The sequence below is a fragment of the Lytechinus variegatus genome, chromosome 7 (assembly GCF_018143015.1).
Source record: "Lytechinus variegatus isolate NC3 chromosome 7, Lvar_3.0, whole genome shotgun sequence".
NCBI classification, from domain to species: domain Eukaryota; kingdom Metazoa; phylum Echinodermata; class Echinoidea; order Temnopleuroida; family Toxopneustidae; genus Lytechinus; species Lytechinus variegatus.
In genome coordinates, this window is record NC_054746.1 from 5,830,962 (window position 1) to 5,854,405 (window position 23,444).

A 23,444-nucleotide genomic window follows, 5' to 3' on the forward strand; every position below is an offset into this window, starting at 1 on the left:
TCGATGATTTTAAGTCAGTTACATGTGTAGGATCTTATTCAAAATTAGATAACCCTTTTGTTAAAGTCCATGTTTTGTTAAACTCTTTTGTTAAACTCCATGTACAGATGTGGACTGCATACCTTAGTAACTAAACTGTAGGCATGATAGGTTGTCTGGTATTTTAACAGTCTGGGTTGTCATAATAAGTAGACTATAGTTTAACAGGTGTATAGGATTACAGACTCTTTGTGTTTCATATTTCTGTTTGGTGTGCTGGCAAGAAAAGCCAAGCCAGCTCACTCTCACTTTTGATTTCGGAGAAGAAGGTCCAATTTGGGGTGTTTCCTAACCAAGGAAAAGGGCGTGTGCCACCCTACCCAGTGCGGGGAGGTTCCTTTCTACTCGATGCCGAATTACGGCTGTCAACCTAGGGTCAGCCCAGAGTCAATGTGGAGTCAATGTAGGTCAGGGTAGCACCTACCCTCTATGTCCAGGTCATGAGTCACAATGTCATTCGAGGGGAATGACTCACTTCAGTCAGCCGAAGCTATTGTTCGTCGGACTCGACCGTAATTCTTCCAAGTTAGAGCTTCAACTCAACTCTTGTTCTTCATTCTTCAAGGACACGTGTCTTCGCTGATGACGTCAGTCGTGTTCTTCGTCGTCGTCGTCGATCATCGGCATACTTGTTCCTCGTCATAATCGTCCAATCTTCGTAGTCGTCGTGGTTTGTCGATCTCTTCTGTTTTCGAACTCCGCATTTACCCGATTGAAGGTTTGATCAAGCAATCGATAAACTTTCCAAGATTTTCGGTAACATAATTTAAAGGCCTATTTCCAGATCAATCTCTTCCCATAAACTTGGGACAGTCAATGATGATTATACTCCTTCTCTATATGAAATGATTTATTGAATATCTGTTTGCAATTATACTTATGTTCTCAACGATTCAATGTAAACGACTAATTATATTTTGACATTAAATTGATCACTTCATTTATATCTTGAATATCCTTTGGTCTTTTATTCAGGGTGGTTAAGTAGCCTGTAGATTAATAAGTTAATTAGAGCAGTTTCGCTCGTGACAACATGTATAAGCATAAACATGTTGTTCATAGCACAGCTGCAGCTGTCCTGTTCAGAGCTATAAAACGATTTGCACAACTGAATATTGAAAAAATATTTACTTACATTGTAGAACCATAAATGAATGAATGTGGGCATGTTGATTTATTAAATTATGAAAGGTTTTGAAAATTTTGGAAGTGAAGTGTTGAAAATCTTTTGAGAAATGACAAAATTGCAGATGCATGAAACATTCCCAGTTTAGATTGAGAATCCATACTGGCAGTTCTTTTTATTGCTTTGACAAAGTGAACATAGGAGAATACATGTATATCTAACTTCAAATTGACTTGATTAAGAGTAACAGAATATGTAGTGTAAAACAAGAAATTTATGTCATTTTTGTCTCGCTTGCATAGCCATGATAGCAGTGCGATCTATAGGCACCACTTTTCCGACGGCGGCGGCGTCGTCAACATTGAAATCTTAACCAAAGTTATGTTTTTGAAATATCATCATAACTTAGAAAGTATGTGGACCTAGTTCATGAAACTTGGACATAAAGATACATGTAGTCAAGTAACTGAATATCCTGTGTGCGCGTTTCTGGTCACATGACCAAGATCAGAGGTCATTAAAGATCTACACATGTATGAACTTTAGCCGTGTTCGGGGTATTTAGAAAGTTTACATGTGCTTCATGAAACATAAACATAAGCGTAATCAAGTATGTTTTGCACAAGTCGTAGGTCACATGATCATGGTCAAAGGCCATGTTGGGTCGATGGACATAGTGTTTTCTTTTGTGAATGATTATTCAGTTGGTGTTTTCAAAGTAGGCACTGCTGCTATATCAAATGCGTAATGCAGGCGAGACTGCCAGAGGTGTCCACTTGTTCATTTTATAATTATTTTCTTCATTCTTTATGATCTATATTGAGCTAATTGGTTTTTATACAGATGAAAAAGCTTATTTTGTTACACTGTCACTATTCTTCATGTACTACTCGTAGAATCTGCAGTGTTGTAAATTGATTATTTGGACAGTGAAGAAGATCCCGAGTAATAAATCACAATCACAGATTGAAATGTATTTGAAACAATGAAACAGACACTGTGACATTGACTCTTCATTTTCATATTATAGACACTGCATTTACTTGTGTATCACTGTTGTATAAATTTCTTAGGGCCCATGGGGGGGGGGTCTCCAGCAGAAAAAAATAATAGCATATTTCTTAATGTTTGAGGAAAATCCATTAAAGGACAAGTCCACCCCAACAAAAACTTGATTTGAATAAAAAGAGAAAAATTGAACAAGCACAACACTGAAAATTTCATCAAAATCGGATGTAAAATAAGAAAGTTATGGCATTTTAAAGTTTCGCTTATTTTCAACAAAATAGTTATATGAATGAGCCAGTTACATCCAAATGAGAGAGATGATGACATCACTCACTCACTACTTCTTTTGTATTTTATTATAAGAAATATGAAATATTTTGATTTTCTCGTCATTGTCATGTAAAATGATGTTTCATTCCTCCCTAAACAGGTGGAATTCCATTATTTTAACATTTTGTGCTTCAGGCAAGGAGGTCCTGATTGTCAAATTCGTAAAAATTGAAATATTGTATAATTCAAACAATAAAAAACAAAAGAAATAGTGAGTGAGTGACATAATCGACTCTCTCATTTGGATGTAACTGGCTCGTTCATACAACTATTTTGTTGAAAATAAGCAAAACTTTGAAATGTCATAACTTTCTTATTTTACATCCGATTTTGATGAAATTTTCAGCATTGTGCTTGTCTGATCTTTCTCTATTGATTCAAATCAACATTTTTCTGAGGTGGACTTTACCTTTAAAGATTAAGAAAGTTATTAGAATTTGATTTGTGACATCATAAACGAGAAGCTGCCCCATATTATGTGATATAAAATTAATTTATTTCGATTTTTAATGGTTCGCGATTACATATTTTTGTTTTTATGTTGGAACTGGTGTAAAATGATTTGTCTATTGATTTACCGAAGGTACAGTAAAAAACATCAAATTTTCTGAGAAAATTTCATTTCATGTACTTTTTTACCATACGATATGTAGGAAAGTTGCTGCATATGACGTCACCAATCAAAAAAATCAAAATTCTAACTTTTTTATTCTTGAATAGATTTTTGTCAAACTCTTGGGATTATTTTTTAATTATTTTTCTGCTATTTTTACCATAAATTTGTGTCATTTTCATCAAAATCGGATAAAATATAAAAAAAGAAAAAAATTACATGAAATATTCTAATATTTGCCTCATTGTGCTGTGAACCAAAGTTTTAATCTTCCCTGAAAATGTTGTATTACCATTGTTATAACATATTTTGGTCCAGTAAAGTTGGTCCTTAATGTCTAATCAGTAAAAACCGAATATCACATAAAAAACAAAAGAAATAGTGAGTGATGAAAGTCATTGACTCTCTGTCATTTGCATGTCACTGAGTTGTGCATATTTTTGTGAATAATAAGCAAAATGTTGAAGTGCTCTAGTTATGCTTGTTTGATTTTTCTCTATTGACATTTTTAAGGGGTGGACTTGACCTTTCAAAGTATAGGCCTACGGACAAGGTATAACGAGGGCAACACTAAACAAAGTGAACAGGACGAAACGAGTAAAAACAGTGATCACAAAGTAAAAGGACTGAGGGGGGGGGGGACTGGGCAGGTGAGTGAGCTTGAGATAGAGAGGGAAAGGGGCGATTAGGGAGAGCATGGACATATTACGATAGGTCCATGGGGAGAGAGACTTGAGAGAAGAGGAGGAAGAGAGAGGGGTTGGGGGATGAAAATGAAGATAAGAAGTCCCCTTTCCCCTACTGGTCAATGGAAAACTGCTCCTCTGGTATACCCTTCAAAGCTGCGGATCCAGGCCTGACTTTGTGCCTTTATTTAGAAATTGACAGATTGAAAAGCAAAAACGAAAGAAAGAAATCACTCCTAAAACGGGCTCCCAAATAAATTAAAGGGATTGTCCAGGCTGGAAATATTTATATCTCAATAAAAGAGTAAAATTCACAGACCAAAATGCGGAAAAGTTATTGAATTTTAGAGATTTGCATTATTCCGGTGAAACAGTTCTAGGCGTGTCTTTATGAACATTCATTAGGTGGGCTGATGATGTGATATCCCACTTGTTCTTTTGTATTTTATTATATGAAATTAGGTTTATTCAAATAATTTCTACCAAGAACTAAAAAAAATTTGGATTGAAAAATAATCCGCTTCTATATAGCGCTTAATACATCGGAACGACGTGTCCAAGCGCTTTACAGATAAACTCCTCAAAAAAAAGTTTGGAAATCTGACTTTGATCGATAATCCCTCTGCGATTTTAGTAAATGTCAAAGTGCAATTAATATCAATAAGTAGAACATTTAATTTTCTTTAAAATGATACCCTACATGATGTGATTATCGTTCACAGGGAAGGTGCAGTGCCTTGAAATGTGGGGCAAGGTCAAAATTCAAAAGCTGCAAAATAACACAATATTGGAAGTCACTGTTCTTTTTTCCGTGGTGATGAGTGAGTTTCTCAGCTGTTTCTTTTGACTTTGTTCGATGATTTCACCTCAGTTTAAGTAAATATCAATGTGTAATTACTATGATTGAACAGATCATTTAATTTTCTTTAAAATCGTACAGTAACATGATGTGATTATGGTTCAAATGGAGGTGCAGTGCCTTGAAATGCGGGGCAAGGTCAAAGTTTAAAAGTTGCAAAATTGCACAATATTGAATGTCACTGTTCTTTTTTCAGTGGTAATGAGTGAGTTTCTCAGCAGTTTCTTTTAATTATTCTCATGCACCCTAACATCAACATTAACATGGAATCAAACACACCTCTGCATAAGCAAGCAAACAAACAGGCATGGGTATTTCAAACCACGACTCAAACCATGTTATCTCACAGAACCATCACTGCAGAAGTAGGGGCTTGATTTGAATGGATTTTCATCTGTAATTTGGTCATGAAAAGAATCATGATCTGTATAGACCGTTCATGACAATTTCTGCTCGTTTTGCAGCTTTTCAGTTCTGACCTCATCCTACACTTTCGAATCTTGCTCTTTTTGTGATGGCATGATCTTAAGCATGGTATCATTTTAAAGAAGATTAAATGATCTTTTGAATGATATAAAATATGCATTGTGTAAAATTGGGAGTTGGGAGAAATTACTGGTCAAATTCAGATTCTCAAACTGTTTTTGCTCGTTTTGCAGCTTTAGGATTCAAAAGTGTTGGATGAGGTCTGAATTGTACAATTCAGACCTCATCCAACACTTTTGAATCCTACTCTTTTTGTGATGGCATGATATTAACAAGCATGGTATCATTTTTAAAGAAGTGACCTTTTGAATATGGTGGCAAATATGCATTGTGTAAAATTGGGAGAAAGTAATGGCCAAAGTCAGATTCCCAAACTTTTTTGAGGGGTTTATACATTATTACCCCAGTCATCGGATGCAATCAGTCATTCCCGCACACAATGTATGCACATCCTCCACTCCCTGGGGAGTATTCCAGTCAGTCGCCAGTGATGAGCACACAGTACTGGACAACTGATTAAGTGCATTAGTTATTTATTGTCGCAACTTATTTCATCATAATGGAGACACATCATTGTATGAAAAAAAATGAAATATTTATGATGATTTCATGTAATAACATAAGAAGAGGGAAAGTGGGGATGTGACATCATCAGCCCACCTAATGAATATTCTTGACAATGTGCATATAACTGTTTTCACAAAATATTGATAAATTCAATAACTTTATTTGTTATCTGATTTTAATGAAATTTTCAGAATTTTGCTCTGTGAATTTTACTGTATTTATAATTATTTAGATATAAATATTTTCAGCCCAGACCATCCCTTTTAAGGATGTTTGATTCTTCTTTTTTTTGGGGGGGGGTTGGGTATAATTTTACTGTGGGAGTCAGGGTGACCAGACGTCCCGTATTTCCCGGGATCGTCCCGTATTTTGCTCTCTTGTCCCGGCGTCCCGACAACCCCTTCCCGGGACGCCTATTTGTCCCGTATTTCAGAATACATTGAACAAAATGTAGTTAATATATAAAGTGACCAATTTTCATCAAGTAACCAACAAAATGACGAAGCAAAGACAACAATAAAATCGATAACTGTGATTTTCTTACTAACCTAATACATTGCCAACGAACTGGCCTCCTGCTTGTGTCTGGCAGGCTAGGTATGTGGGATCGGAGCAGATTAACAATGGTGCAAACAATCCGAACAGTTTTTCCAAGAAATTATTCCCTAAATCGGTGGGAAATTTTTCTATTTATATTATGGATTTTCAGACTACTGATTTGGAGGTGTGATCGGAGGAACAAGTTATTGAGTTTTCATAAATAGATAGTTGTTTCAGCTTTCGTTTTAAGTCTTGGTGCGTATATGATGCCGCCATGTTTCATTTAATTTTTAAGTTTGACAAATTTTCACTTTTAAATTGTATTCATTTCTAAAACATTTTAGTTTTGTTTTTAATTTTAAAAATATATTTAAAAACACCAAATTTCATTATGTTTTTTGTTAGATGATTGGATTTTTTTTTGTTTGCTTGAAGTTTGAACTTTTTTTCCCTTACTTTTTTTCTATCCATATTTTTCTTCTTTTTATATATATCCCTCCTGCTTGCCTTTTTTGTTCCATCTATCTTTATTTTCTATTTTTCTTCCTGAACCTTTCCCTCTCTGAGTTGATTTTCTTTCTTTCCTTCTTTCTCTTACTTTAATTCCTTCTTCATTAAATTTCCTTTTTTATTTCCTTCATTCTTTCTTTTCTTAAAATTTTATTTGCTTTTTCTCCCTTCCTCTCCTTTTCGTTCTTTCTCTCCTTCCATCTTTTCTTTTTAATTTTCCCCTCCAATCATTATTCCCTCCCTCTCTTCCCCCTTTTTCAATTCTTTGTTTTATTTTCCCCTCTAATTCCTTTCCTTATTCTATTTTCCCTTCCTTCTAGCTTTCCTCCCTTCCTGTGTTTCTTCTTTCTTTGTTTTTTCCTTTCATTATCTCAAAGAATGAAGGAAACATTTTTCTTTCCTTCATTCTTTTTCTCCTTTTTTCTTACTTTCTTTTTCCCTTCTCTTCATTTTGTCTTTCGCACATTTATTCATCTTTCCTTCCTTTCTTTTTCTTTCTTTCTATATTCATTTCAAAGAATGACGGAGACCTTTTTTCCCTCTCTTATGTTTTCTTTCATCCTTCTTTTATTCTAAATTTCTTTTACTTTTTTATATTTTTCCTTCACTTTTCTTTCTTTCTTCACAATTCATTCCTTTTCTTTCGTCTTTTCTTTCTCTCCTTATTTATTTAGTTCACCCTCCCTTCCAATTTATTTTTTTCCACAAGTCTCACACTGTGTAGCCTTCTTTGTTGATGTTTGTTTGTCGATTGTCCCGTATTTCATTTTCCAAAATCTGATCACCCTGGAGGGAGTTCCCCCCCCCCCCTCCACCAGCCATGCCTTCTTGTTTTTTTTTGTCTATTTTTTCCTTCTTTGGCATACTTTCATCGTTTGATTCTACAGATAAAGGAAAAGTGGGGAGAGCAGTGACAGTGGTTGATAAATCATATTGATGGCGCTCTTCAAATTAATTTCGCTGAACTGCACTATATTGTTTGTGTGTGTGTGATACAAACGCATTGTATATCGCAGCGAAGCCCCCATGCTTTCATGTCAGTCATAACTGCATTACGTGTACGAGTACACGCGCGTGTGTGATATTCATATGCGCTTGCCTGATCGAGTTTCAATGCAATAATGCCATGGCATGGGATCCGGATCGGGACGCTGTTGTGAGAATGATGACCGACCAAGCAAGGCCCTGGGGTTTTGATTAGCATGCTTCGAGCCTCAAGAGATTAGTAGGAGACGTCGCCAATCCAAGAGACAGAGGGCCTGTCAAGATTTAACGTTATTTACTATCTTAGTATCTTTAATCTAGCTCCAGTCGGTTAACGAGTCGTTACCGATCGAACGAGAAAGAAGTCGAACTGGCGAATTGCATTGCCACTGGCACTGGCACTGGTGCTGCAGATGAGCCTCATCTCACTTCTTCTCATGCATTTTTTGTGATCAGTGACCAGTCATCATGTTCAACAACTGGGAAAGGCCTCGGGGACCCGGCTTTGGTGGGCCCGGTGGCGGTGGCCCCGGCGGGCATGGGCATGGTGGGCGCGGGCCAGGCCCAGGGAATATGCGAATGCAACGGATGCCGAACCGCCCTCCATTTCATGGTGGACCAAGATCAGGACCCGGACCAATGTTTATGCGAGGACCGTCTGGGAATGGGCCAGCGCCAGGCCCACATCCTATGAGAATGCGAATGGACAACATGGGACCTCAAGGACAAGGACCCATGCCGGGCCCTGGGCCAGGACCAGGGAATTGGCACGGCCACGGACCACCAGGACCAGAACCTGGCATGCGCATGAGGATGATGGGACCAGGACCAAGGCCACCTGGACCAAGAGGACCGCCAATGATGTCTGGCCCACATCATGGTCAAGGGCAAGGTCCACAGGGGCCTACAATTCCAGGACCAAGTCCAACAAGGCCAACACATATGTTGCCCGAGCCTGTTCAGGTGTTGGTCAAGCAAGCTGAAGCTGCTGAAGCTGTAGTTGGTATGCCGCAGACATCAGAGGTCAGTTTTTTTGTTTTCCCGCTCACATTTTAATTTCTTTTATTAGAACTCAGATAAGGAGAAGATGTTTTATATCTAAATAAAGAAATAAAAAAAATAAAATGTAGGCTACTCCTCGAAGCAGACAGCTGCCAGCTGTATACGAGAAGATCTGTAAATAATATACTCATGTAAATTATGATTGCTCCTTTTTATGGAGCTATTTTAGAATATACCTTTTTTTATGGGTTGGGAATTCCCATGCTGGTGGCACCTCTCTCATCATCAGCAAAATTATATGAATTTTAGATTGTGTACAAATTCGATTTTCAAATTTAAACGGCAACAAAAACATACTTCAAAACTAAGAAATTTCATCAAAACGTAGGACACAAACAGGTCAGTGATGCACCGTTCACGGTCAGAAAAAATGAAGGCCCCGGGGGGAGTTGTGTAGATGATAATAATTATATTGGATGGCTTTATTTCATGAAATACCAGAAATATTCCACTCCTTTACGTTAGGGTCAATATTTTCCCAAACTCTTGGAATATTTCTGGTTTCCTATTCTGACCCATCCAATATAAATATACATTATGATGATGCACATTGTTTTGTTTATTTTTTTTTCCAAATTTATACTCTCTGAAACATTGACTCTTACAAGTAAGAATGGGTGACATAACAACATTTGTTCATTTTGAATCATGATTAATCTTGTCAATTGCTTCAGCTCAGTGTTCCAGAATGAAACATGTCAGATAGCACTGAAAATGCAAGTTCATGTAGCATTCAATTGACAGCCATGACTCTGCCTTTGTCTCCCCTACGTGTACATAGCAAAAGCAAGACATGTGTAGGTTGTAGTGAACTTTAGCCAAGTTCGGGGTATTTGTTGAATTACCATCATACGTGTATCTTAAAAAGTTTATGGATCTGATTCATGAAACGTAGACATAAGAGTAATCAAGTATCATTGAGCATCCTGTGCGAGTTCAAGGTCACGCGACTGAGCTCAAAGGTCATTTAAGGTCAATGAAATACATGTATGGCCAAGTTGGGGATATTTGTTGAATTACCATCATAACTTTGAAAGGTTATGGATCTGATTCATGAAACTTGGACATACATATAAGAGTAATCAAGTATCACTGAGCACCCGGTGCGAGTTTAAGGTCACATGACCAAGGTCAAAGGTCGTTTAAGGTCAATGAACTTTGGCCACATTGGGGGTATTTGTTGAATTACAGTACATGTAGTATAACTTTGAAAGTTTATGGATCTTATTCATGAAACTTGGACATACATGTAAGAGTAATCAAGTTTCACTGAGCATCCTTTGCAAGTTTCAGGTCACATGACCAATGTCAAATGTCAATGAACTGGCCAATATTGGGGATATTTGTTGAATTACCATCATAACTTTGAAAGTTTATTGGTCTACATGTACATCTAGTTCATAAAACTAGGACATAAGAGTAATCAAGTATCACTGAACATCCTGTGCGCATTTTGTGTCACATGGCCAAGGTCAATGGTCAATGAACTTTGGCCGAATTGGGGGTATCTTTTGAATTACCAACATAACTTTGATAGTTTATGGATCTGATTCATTAAACTTGGACATAATAGCAATCAAGTATCACTGAACATCCTGTGCGAGTTTCAGGTCACATGATCAAGGTCAAAGGTCATGTGAGGTCAATGAACTTTGGCCACGTTGGGGGGTATTTGTTGAATTACCATCATATCTCTGTAAGTGTATTGGTTTTGTTCATGAAATGTGGAAATAGAGTAACCAAGTATCACTGAACATCTTGTGTGAGTTATAGTAGTTTTCAAAGTCAGCACTGCTGCTACATGTATATTGAATCGCGTGATGCAGGTGAGACCGCCAGAGGCATTCCACTTGTTTTTAATACCTGTTAATTTGTATAGTCCCCCAATGACTAAAATAAATACATTGCTGTTGAGTACAAAATTGGACCTTTCTAGCATAATGTTATTGGGTTTATGGTCAAGAAGTTACTTCAAAATCAACGAGAACATTTACTTTTTTGTGAAAAAAAGATATACATGTAATGTCTTTGCTATTTTTGCCTGTATTACCATTACAATGGTTGGTATGTCTGCTGTGTTCATCTGATTTATAGGGATGGTCCGGGCTGAAAGTATTAATACATGTAGCTTAATAGAATAGAATTCACTGAGCAAAATGCCGAAAATTTCATCAAAATCGGATAACAAATAACAAAGTTATTGAATTTTAAAATATAGCAATATTTTGTGAAAACAATCGTCATGAATATTCATTAGGTGGGCTGATGATGTCACATCCCCACTTGTTCTTTGTATTTCATTTCAAGAAATTAGGTTTATTCACATGTTTTTCCTCCAAAAACTAAAAGAAATTGGTTTGAGTTTGACAACTGATTTAGTGCATTAGATATTTATTGCTGCAACTTATTTCATTAAAAGGAATACATATTATTCACACAAGTATGAAATAATGAAAAATTATGATTTTATGTAATAAAATATAACATATGAAAATGGAAAGTGGGGATGTGACATCATCAGCCCACCTAATGAATATTCATGACGATTGTTTTCACAAAATATTGCTATATTTTAAAATTCAATAACTTTGTTATTTGTTATCCGATTTTGATGAAATTTTGCTCAATGAATTCTACTCTATGTTAAGATATAGATATTTCCAGCCCAGATCACATTCCTTTAAGGTCTAAACAATCTTTAGACTAAATAATACTTCTAAGATTCTTCACATATTGTAAATGTGAATATCTCTGACACCAAGGCCAAAATGAGTAATTTTTCATTATATAAATTTACATTTTCTTCTCTATAATTAAACACAGCTTTCAGGATTACATTTACACCATAGGCATTTAACAGTTTTTTCCTGTTAACATTCACCAATGGGCAATTCCACAGGTTGGTGGACATGAGCTTAAAAATTCAAATTCAATATTTTCTTGAATTTTTTAATACTTTAAGTCCTTCATACATGATAGTTTCAGGAACAAGAAATAAAAAAGTTTATTTTCATATGTATACTTTGGGAAAAAATGGTCAAAAGTTGTGTCTTCCATTCTGTACCAAAATACAAGAAAAATAGTGAAAAATGAAATATGCCCTATTACCATTTTGTTACTGCAACAACATACCACTTTATATATTTCTGAAGTTTAGAAGAGTCAAATTTCTTAAAATACACAACAGCTCGTTTACTCTGAAATCACATACACAACGCACTCACATAAATGGTGGTCAAACTTGATTTAGACCTAGCTAGGGCCAAAAAAAAACCATGAAATTATCATATGAATTTGATTGACACTTACAGAATAAATAATGACCTTCATTTGATAAAATGCAGTTACATGTACATGTAAATCCCAAGATTTCAAAAGTAAAGAACTGTATGTGTCCCTATTTTATCATGTTACGGGAAAATGAATAAGGACACCAACAATTACATTGACAACGAGGCCAGTCAACTGGACATCCAAACATTGCCCCATCATTGTTACACTTAAAGGACAAGTCCACCCCGACAAAACATTTATTTGAAAAATAGGAGAAAAATCCAACAGGCAAAAAACTGAAAATTTCATCAAAATCGGATGTAAAATAGGAAAGTTATGACATTTTAAAGTTTTGCTTTATTACAAAAAACAGTAATATGCACATCCTGGTCGATATGCAATTTGGCAGACTGATGACTATATGAAATATTCTAATTTTCTCCTTGTCAAGGGAAAGAAGTTTTATTTCTCCCTGAACATGTGGAAATGCCATAATTTTAACACTTTATGGTTAAGTTAAGTTGGTCCTTGTTGTCAAATCTGTAAAAAATGAAATATTGTATTATTCAAACAATAAAAAACAAAAGAAATAGTGAGTGATGGACATCATCGACTCTCTCATTTGCACATCGCTGAGTTGTGCATTTAACTGTTTTGTGAAAAATAAGCGAAACTTAAAAAATGTAATAGGTCGCATGTCATAAGTTGGGTATGCAAAAAGGGTGGCGTATGAACAATTTTCCACACGGTGCCATGGATAAATTGTTGCTACATCACAGCATCTTGACCAAATTTATTGAGTAATATCTCATTTTGAAGCTAGAACTATAGGCTAAATATATTACTATGAATCAGATCAATACAATATCAGGAACAAAAACTAAAGCACATTAAGTTTGAAGTAACAGGGGTGGCGGAGCCGGTGGATGCGGTAAATGATAAAATATTAATTAAACCTAATTAACAACTTACTATAATATGTAATATGACTGATATCCTCATATTTCTGGGCGTTTTAAAGCAGGGAACAACTAAATGTCATAAAAATTTGACAATTTTGAAAATATGCAGCAATGGAATACATGTGTAGGTCAGCTCTGATCTGAAGCAACCTTATCAATTAGTAAACCGGAGAGATTTGGTTAATTATATAATTTGTAATCTTAATTTTTAGTACAAATGTTGTTTATCATTGCAACAAACATTTCTACCCATGATGTTGTCATTTTGCCACGCATACAAATACAGTGACAGGTATTTTTGGGGCAGAAATGTGAAATTAAATACTGTTAATTAATTAGTATAATTAACATGCATAAAATAGATAATTATTTTATTTTTGGTACAGATTTAATCATTGATGTTTCAAGATTATAACTGCAAAATACTAGGGTGATCCAATGTTGCATTAACTTTTGACACCATTTTATGTGCAGCAGGTCCAATTTGAGAAAAACGCATTTCAAAATTCACATTTATATTGACATCTATGTAATAATTAGCTGTTAATTAGTCATTTTAAGGAAAAATAACGGTTTTCGAGACTTAAAACTTTTTCATTATGCAGAGAATGGTAATAGCTATAACAAGGCTCCACATTAACTTTTTTTGGTGGTGGCCCGTTCGGGCCACCAAAACCTTCAAATAATTTTTTTGGTGGCCCATTAGTAAAGTTTGGTGGCCCGAAAAATATAAAGAAAAACATTAATTAAAAATGAATAAAACAAACTGAAATATTCTGCAGTCACTACCACGTACCACTATTCTTTGTACATCTTGTATGTAAATCGTGCTTGCTGTTATTTTACTTTGCTTATTTTGTGGTAATATATAAATTGTTCTATCATTGTGAATATGAAATGATTGAAAGAGAATAAAAGAATTGTATTGTTCCCAGGTTGTGTGGACTTTTAATCTCCGTATAGATACACACTCATAATGGTAAAGTAAATAAATATTTCATATAGCAAACTCAGATTGATTTACAAAACAATGATTTTTCCTTCCTTTTTGGAATAGTATATTGAAAAAAAAAATTGTAAAAACGAATAAGTGAAATAAGACAAATAAAAAAATGAAGTAAGAAAAAAACAAAGAACAGGAAAAAAAATTGAGAAAAAACAAAAGAAAATGTAAGAAAAATGAATAAGACAAAATTATCAGAAAAAATGGGGAAAAATATTATTATTATTCAGTAGAAACATGGTCTTTAATCAGGCATATTTGATGGGAAGGGGTATAAATGGTTTAATCACTGTAAAAAAAATTGACAGAAAAAAATAAGAAAACGGCAAGATATCTGGAAAAAACAGTGAGAAAATTCCTTCCCTATATTTGACAAAATGATGGAAAAAATTCACATTTCATATCAATAAAATGCCTTCCCAAAGTATTTACTTCCTTAAGAGTGGTTTAAGAAGTCATTTATAAACAAGAAAGAAGCTGTCTATTCAAGACAGCTTCGAAAATAAACCAAATATCAACATACATACAAATGCACATGTGGGACTGTGATGTACTCACCTATGTGTTTTATGTGTATTAATGCATTTGGAAAATCGGTCTTTTTGAGTCAAAAGAGAGGTCATAATTCCACCTTTTAATGCTTGCAAATTATCAGGTTTCAGTAATATGGACTGTAGAAGGGCATTTCATTGGTGTAAAATGTGACTTTGACGTAGATTTTCAAAGTTCTGTGGAAGATTTCTTAGCAGTAACATTTCGCATCGCAGCTCCCCGAGTCTGAATAGTCTGCTAGCGCACAGCCAGCTGCAGTGGTTTCACGCATGCAAAGCTCAGCCAGACAGCCGGCATTGCCGGCTGAATAATAGTTACTGTATGCTAGCGGTAGGCCTACATACTGTCATGACTGTGCAATCATTGTGTGTGTTTTTGTGTGTAGATTAACAAAAAAGGCGCATGACGAATTGGCTTGCAATTTGAACTGTAGAAAGTTGATAAATGCATGCAAAATCGGGAGAAAAATTGCGCTACTTTGAAAATTATTGGTTGCCCGATTCGGGCCACCAAAACTTAATATTTTTCAATAATGGTTGCCCGAGATGAATTTTTGGTGGCCCCGGGCCACCGGGCCACCGCTAATGTCGAGCCTTGGCTATAACATATCAAATAATAAAATTTTTGACCATTTTTACCCTGTTCGCGAAATTGGACCACCTTATGACATGCGACCAATAACTTTCTTATTTTACATCCGATTTCGATGAAATTTGCAGTATTAAGTTTGTGTGACTTTTCTCTATCAATTCAAATCAGCAATTTTCTGGGGTGGACTTGACCTTTAAGGGTACAAATGGAAAAGAGAAAGTGTTTGAGATTTCGGTGTTGCAAACAAAGTCAACATTCATGCGTGCATTTGAATTGCATAATTCAAGTTCACAAGACTGCCAGAGGTGTTCCAATTGTTGCTGATCATCTTAAGCATCCCCAGCAGAAACCAATATACATGGATCTATTTTTTTCCTTACAAATTGGTCTTATTATGATCGTAATGACAATAAACCCATGGTCCAAAATCCAAATGGTGATTTCTGGATTCATTGATTGCATTGGGGATAATCACAATCATGAGAATCAAGTACATGTACATGTAGGGGAGACCGGGGTTAGTTGGAACATGGGGTAAGTTGAAACATTGTAATTTTCTTTAACGCCTGTAAAATAAATTTATTTGATACTGCCCTCAATTTATTGCTATTAATAATGCAACAGTGTTGAATTATTATTGCAATAAATTGAGGGCAGTATTGCACAAATTTATTTTACAGGCTTTAAAGAAAATTACAATGTTTCAACTTACCCCATGTTCCAACTAACCCCGGTCTCCCCGACACATGTTTCTACTCCTTCTAGAAGGCCTACCTAAATGTACAGGCTACATGTACATTTAAATTGTCATATCTATTTTGTGTATGTCTTGCATGCATAGTGGCTCAGTTAAGTGATATATTGGCACCTTGAAAATTAGTTTGTTAATTGGTTTGACTGAAAAATTTGTCATTATTAATAAGTCAAGTCCATCCCAGCAAAAAGTACAGTACGGTATGCAGTTGATGGTATGTTTGAGTAAACTGAAAATACAGTCAAGCATTTTAGTAAACAAATTTCTTTAAAATTAACAGATTATAATTATGACAAAAACTGTGCTTTATTTTCACCAAAAAAAATGTACAGTGTAAGCACAAGTTAGGTTACTTGCAAAAAGAGTAGACCATGGAGACAGATTTTTTTTTTTTTATGAATTGTAGAATATTGCAATTTTTCAGATTTAAGCTGCACAAATAATTTTTGCACTGTTGCATATGTTCAGAAAGGAATTAAGACCTGAAAGAATTAATATATTTCAGGTTTGATATAAGAAATGTGTGTAGAAATTCAAAAATAGTGAGTACATGTAGTTGATTATGTGTTCTCTCATTTGTATGCTGACCAGAAGGTTCAACTTTTTGTGATATTGGCAAGAATTTTAAAATGTTAATTACTTACATATTTTACATCAGATTTTGATGAAGATTTCAATATAAACTTGTATCCTTACATGTGATTTATCTCTCTCTTTTCATTTAATCTCTTTGTTGGGAGTGGACTTTACCTAGCCTTTATTGTATATCATTATTGTAGTCACACAGTCACAGTTAGAGACAAGTCTCAATCCATTTACATTCAGTGGTGCTGTTCTTTTAGCTTGCTATAATATTTAAAAAGACCTGTTTGGAATTACCCACGATTTTAAAAGGTGTTTTCCCCCTCTTTACAGCATGCAAATGTAGAGTTTATTGCATTCCCAGCCTCTAACATCATGGACATACATGATGTATGCATTATTGCATTATAATGCATTAAGATCATCTGTAAAATGATACCAATTTCATAACAATATCTCTCTGTTCAACTGAGATAGCGCATGTAAAACTGAATGAAAATTGAAAAAAAGAGTTACTTACATGTACAACACCACCTTTTTGGGGGGGCGAGTTCAAGATGCATGGCCTTATTGCAGTTATGCAGTAAGAACAATGCTAATCCGTTAAGTCGCAAACATGTGCATAATTTTAGCAATTTACTTTTCAAAAAAGTATACAGTGTTTTGGCCAACAGTATCAGACAAGATAAGCAACATCATGAATTAGTTGTTAACCCAATTTTTAAGAGGATGATTATATTGTATAAGTTCCCTACTATTTGTTGGCGATGTGTGGCAAATCTTGCAATTCTAATGAAAATGATTGATGATGATGTTTATGGTTTGTGTTTTATTCCCCTTTTCATTTTCAATGCAATAGAATGAAGAGGTGAAGCTGAGAGGTCTTCAGGATCAGGCATTACAGTGGCAAGCAACGGCTCCCATAAGAAAACAGGTGGAAAATGTACAGCAACAGGCAGTTGCTCAAGACCAGTGGCAGAATTACCAGAAACAGATGCAAGCATATCAACAACAATACCAAACGTGGTACCAAAGTCAAGAAGCTGCCTTGGCAGATGTTAAATTGGTATGTTCTTGTTTTTTAGCACCAGTAGGCACAATGAGTTTCTGTTTGCCGGTGAATCCAAACTTAATAATTTAATTTTTCATGAGAAAAATCATTGAATTTAAGATAAACTTTGAAATTGGGTTACAGGTTCCCAGAAATGCCAGGAATTGTAATTGAAACAGAAAATTATTGTCCCTAACACGCAATAGATGCTCATATTTTTTTTCTGGAATTATGAACCATACGTGTACGACAGCTACTCTCAGGTATGTGAAAAAGGACAAAGTCAACAAATTTAAATGCCATTCAAATGAAAAAAAGCATAAACATTTTCCTTTTTTGCAAACCGTTGGACTAAGGAAAGAAGAAAGAGCTACTGAAATTCTACATTTCACTTCTTTACATGTACATTCATAAGCCAAGGCCACTGGCGGATCCTTTTTTTTAGCTTGTCAAATTGTTCCTCGGGAAAATGTGCCCCCCCCTTAGAATATCTGGGATCTGCCCCTGCATGAGGCCATCTGTTTTCCATAATGCCATTATTTTAGATCAACATGTAGAATTCCACGTTGTTTGATTGAGTGTGATCTCAACTGAAAACGATCTTTCAGAGTCAATAAAGAATGGAATTCATTTTCTCGGTAGTTTCCTAAATCTCCAAATAATATCAAGGAAACGTAGGAAAAAGATGGTTGTTTCGTGAATTTAAAGATGTGAAATGCAAAATTTCAACAACTTCTGGTGAGTTTTTTTTTTTTTGGAGGGGGTGTATTCAACCCCTGCCAGATAAAACTAACTGTTAGTTATTAATTGTTTTTAAGCACTTTTCAAAATATACTTGTATGTAATGACTCAGACCCTTATTTGAAATCATAGATATTGAACCATCAGAACTAGGACCAAATTATAACAATTTTATTTTTCTACTAGTGGCTGCCATGGATTTCTCATTAAAACACAAGTGCTCAGGTGAAATGAAGATAAACATGTAAAAAAAATCACAAAATACTGTAAAATAACCAATTTAAGAAATTATTATTTTTTCTTAAATTTCACATATTTGATTTTCAAACCTATAATCAACTAATTGGAACTATAGAAAACGTACAAATGGGCTATTAAACCAAGCAGGATTCATGATTTAATTTATTGGTTCATAGATTCTGTGGATTGTGAAATCCTGAAAAAAAATTATTTGCAGACTTGTGGGTATTTTTGGAAATGTCATCATACAGTTTACATGTAGCTCTGAAATCTAGATCATGAAACAGAGACATAAGGGTAATCAATCACTGATTGTCTTGCAAGAGTTACTGGTCACATGATCAAAGTCAAAGGTCATTTAGATTCATTGAATGTACATGTAGTATTTTATTATTATATGAATGGCTTTTTTTGTGTATAATTGATTATTCATCTTACACTAGTTCTTTCTAGTGTCAGCACTGCGTCTCTTTTGAATGAAGTAATGCAGGCGAGACCACCAGAAGCGTTGTATTTATTATAACTCTAACCTATTAGATTATTAATTCACTTTAAATCATTTTAATGCCTACATTATGAGAATGACTTTTTTAACATTTACTTGGATTGAATCTGATCCTGTTTCATTTCAGTCCCATATGAACACTATCATGAACTGACATTACAGAATTAGATCGTTCAGAGTCGAGTAAGAAGAGACTATTCCTCATTTTCTTGTTAGTCTCCAACTAAAGCAAGGTGCTTTGAAGGAAATATAGAATTTAGATACAGGATTTCTTTTGGGAAAGGTATCCCCATCACCTGTCCCTTTTACTGCCAATTTACAAAAGCAGGAAAACCATACCACTTGTCATAAATTACTTACCCAGTTGCCAATTTGAATTTACATAGTCTTAGGGATCTTAATTTCAATAACTTTCTAATTGCTTGTCCGATTACTTTCAAACTATCACCATTCTGATTTTTCTTATTTTTATCTCTCTAATACAACATTTTATGACCAAAGTTTGATTCTCCTTAAATAATATACATAGATCAACCAAGATGTGGAAAGAGATGATAAAAAACAGTAAAACTTAATTGATATTCATTGCTTTGTTTACTTATTTCAGGAAACCTTACAAGAAAAGAAGGCTACATGCGTAAAACAGCTCACAGACTGGAAAACTCAGTTCGATCAGTGGGTTGAACAGCACAAGAAACATCCAAACAAGGACCAGTTTGATCAATATCAAAATCAATGGAAAACATGGCAGACGCAGATGGAGGGTATGGTGAATTCCTTGGATATGCAGATTAAAATAAAAGAGGCATCACTTCAAAAAACTTCTCAAGCACCTGTTTCTGTGAGTGGTGGTGTAGGACCAGTTACCACACAGAATGCAAATGTGGCATTACCAACAAGCGGACACGGAATGGTTCCATCTAGTGGTCCTGGAATGGGACAAATACTGCCAACCAGTGCTGTTCCAAGCAGTGAGGCTGTAGTCAAAGTCCCAAGTAGTTCTGGGACTGGAACAGGTCCAGGTATTGGAGTGGGACCGAAGCCAACTGAGAGTGGAATGGGAACAGGGCCTGGAATAAGTCATGGAACAACTCCTGCATTGCCTAAAACACTTGATCAAGGATCAAGAATGGAAAGTGGAAACAAGTCCAATTCTGGACCAGGTCTCCCAGGCCCAAAAAGTAAGGTACCTGGCAAAGACAGTTTTCCGTTTCCATTTCCTGATGATCTTCCATTTCCAGGAGATATTGATAATTTCCCCTTTCCTGATATGAAAAAATTAGATGCAATGTTTTCAGGTGCTATGAAATCAGATGAATTTCCATTTCCTTTCCCTGATTTTCCGATGCCAGGCGGCATGATGGGGCCAGACTTTTCATTACCTGAAGGACTGAAGCCAGATGACATGAAGAAAGATATGGAAGAATTCATGAAGCAAATGGAATCAGAACTAGGTCGTGTCGCATCTTCAAACTTTCCATCTTCCCAGAGGGGAAGCAACATCCTTGATAAGGAAAATCAACGAGGTTTGGATGCTGGGAGGGTGAGAGAAGAGAGACACATGATGGGTACAGGGGGTGGAGTGTCAGTACAACGAATGGAAAGAGGTCCACAACCAGCAGTTGATTCTAGAATGGAGATGGGAATGGATCAAGGTCCAAAAGGTATGATGAGACATTCCCAAGATAGAGAGCCGTCAGTAATGGACAGAGGCCCAAGAGAAATGGATGCCGGCCCTCATGGAAGGCATAGGATCTCACCAGGAATAGATAGAAGACAACCAGGAATGGATAGAGCTCCTCTTGAAATGGATAGAGGTTCTTATATAATGGACAGAGGTCCTTCTGGAATGGATAGGGGCCTCCCTGGAATGGACAGAGGTCCTTCTAGAATGGATAGGAACCTTCCTGGAATGGATAGAGGTTCTTCTGGCATGGATAGAAGTCCTATGGGCATGGATAGAGGACATCCAGGCATGGATAGAGGACATCCAGGCATGGATAGAGGGCAACCAGGCATGGATAGATCGCACTCAGGCATGGATAACAGACAACTAGGAATTGACAGAGGTCATGTGGGAATGGATAGAGGCCAACCAGGCATTGATAGAGGCCATCCTGGAATGGATAGAGGTACTCCTGGAATGGATAGAGGCTCTTCAGGAATGGATAGAGGCACTCCTAGAATGAATAGAGAATACCCTACTGCAATGGATAGAGGCTATCCTGGTGTTGATAGAGGACCTACTGGAATCAATAGAGGACAACCAGGCATGGAAAAAGGCCCTCTTGGAATGGAAAAAGGACAACCAGGAAATTACAGAGGTCTTCCTGACATGGATAGACGTCAATCAGAAATGAATAGCGGCCCACCAGGTATAGAAAAAGACCAGTCAGGAAAAGGTAGAAGTCAACAAGGAAAGGATAAGCCAGGGATGATGGCTAGAGACTCAAGCTCATCCCGTAAGAACAGTGATCAAGGAAAGATTGACAGTGGGCCACCAAGACAAGGTAGTGATGCGCCAGTATCTGATAGAAGTAAACTGGGTGTAGCGAGCCTTCTCGCCGGATTGAAAGGAGATTCATCCAGCATGGACAGTCACCAATCAAGAATTGATAGTGGCCCACCTGGTATGGATAGTGGCCCGCCAGGAATAGAGAATGAAACAGCAGGTCCCAATAAACGGCAACTAGGTGTAGGGGACATACTTGCTGGACTAAAGTCTGGTCCACCTGGAATGGATGCTGGACCTCCTGGAATAGATGCGGGTCCACCTGGTGTAGATGCGGGTCCACCTGGTGTAGATGCAGGTCCACCTGGTGTAGATATGGGACCTAGTGTTGTGGAAAAGGGAGCTCCAGGAGTAGACATAGCACCTCCAGTTATAGTTCCTCCAGGTGTTGGCAGAGGACTGCCAGGAAGTGACATGAGACCTCCAGGAGTAGAAAACACATATCCAATGAGGGGATCATTGCCCATAAGTTTGACCAGGGGGCCACCTGGTCCTCCTGGTCCTATTGGTTTTCCTGGTCTTCGTCCTCCTGGAGTTGATGTAGGACCACCTGGTGTAGATTTTGATGCAAATAGTATGTATAACCAACCTCTGGGAATTAGGAAACCTCCCCCACCGTTCGAACAAAGGCCAGTAGAAGTTGGTCCACCAGGAGATACCTTTCCAACAGGACTTCCTCCGAACCCTCCTGGTTCAGAAATAGTTCCACCAGGATTTGAAGAGCCAGTGCCTCCAGGAATGGAGCCAATAAGTAAACCAATGTCTTCTTTCAAAGATCCTGCACCTCCTGGAATGGAGGAGACATATCCACCAGGGATGGAACCAGAACCTGAAACTCAGCCAAGCACTGAAAGTAAAGAGCAGCAACCACCTGTAGACAACCAAAGTGAATTTGAAAAGCGTCAAAACCAGCCTCTTTTCCCCCCACCATCAAAGGGTTTGACTCGGCATTCATATCAAATTGGACAAGCTATACCAATTACAGGTATGGTGAAAGATGCTGGTGGTGCAAGTACTTTTGTATCGGCTAAACAGACATTAACTCCCAGCCCACTTGCTGGATATGACTCGTTAGAATCTGTCAAGGCAAAGAAGGAAGACAAGAAGAAAGAAGAATCAAAGTCAGAGGAGAAGAAGAAAGGAAAGGGGAAAAAGGGTAACATGAATATGCCTGCATCCATCAAATTCAACAGTGCAAAAGTTGATGAATCAATAAAAAAAGAACCTAACAAAGTGGAAAAGGAAGAGTCAAAGTCAACTGAAAAGGGGGCAAGGGGGGATGCAAAAGAGTCTAAAGAGAGTTCACCTCCACAGGATATTTCACAAAGGGCAGTTGTCAGAAGCACCCTACCATTACTGACAGACTCTGAAACAAAGATGGTCACACCTTCATCTATTGGTGAGCTATTCAAAAAGAACTCTTCCACACCTTCATCATTCAGTAAAGACGGAAAGAGCTCACTAAGGAGTTACAGGAGAGCAGCAGAAGAAGATGAGGAGGAAGACGCTCCTAAATCTAAGAAGGTAATGAAAGTTATATATCTTTAATGAAATTTTATTACCTGCAGAAATAAAGACAATAATATTTGTGATAATTCATAAGATTAGCTTTAGAATATGGATGAATCATGTTTTGTGATTCTATGGGCATAGGTTTCAAGTTCCCTTTTTTTTCTTTTTTAAAATCTCCAATTTTAAGCTCAGTGCACCACTATGCGACGCAATGCAACACAATTTTTTAATAAATTGCAATTTGCATTAAATGTGAAAGTTCCAAGAATTTTGGCATATTGTTAGGAATAGTCAAATCATAATGTGCTCTGCAGCAAGCCCTGTGGTCAGAGTAATGTCCTAATCGGCTTCAAGTC

At 36.5% G+C, this 23,444-nt stretch overlaps 1 protein-coding gene across 2 annotated transcripts in view; it reads left to right on the top strand.

The window, feature by feature from the left end:
* The first annotated feature begins 7,806 nt into the window (after positions 1-7,806).
* The window catches only part of LOC121418293 (YLP motif-containing protein 1-like), a 52,516-nt gene continuing 36,878 nt past the window's right edge, over positions 7,807-23,444 (top strand). For both annotated transcript variants that reach the window (XM_041612073.1, XM_041612075.1), the window contains exons 1-3: positions 7,807-8,771; positions 17,387-17,593; positions 19,672-23,100. In XM_041612073.1, the coding sequence (XP_041468007.1) occupies positions 8,217-8,771; positions 17,387-17,593; positions 19,672-23,100 (4,191 nt within the window). In that variant the 5' untranslated portion in view covers positions 7,807-8,216. The remainder of the gene's footprint in view (positions 8,772-17,386; positions 17,594-19,671; positions 23,101-23,444) is intronic.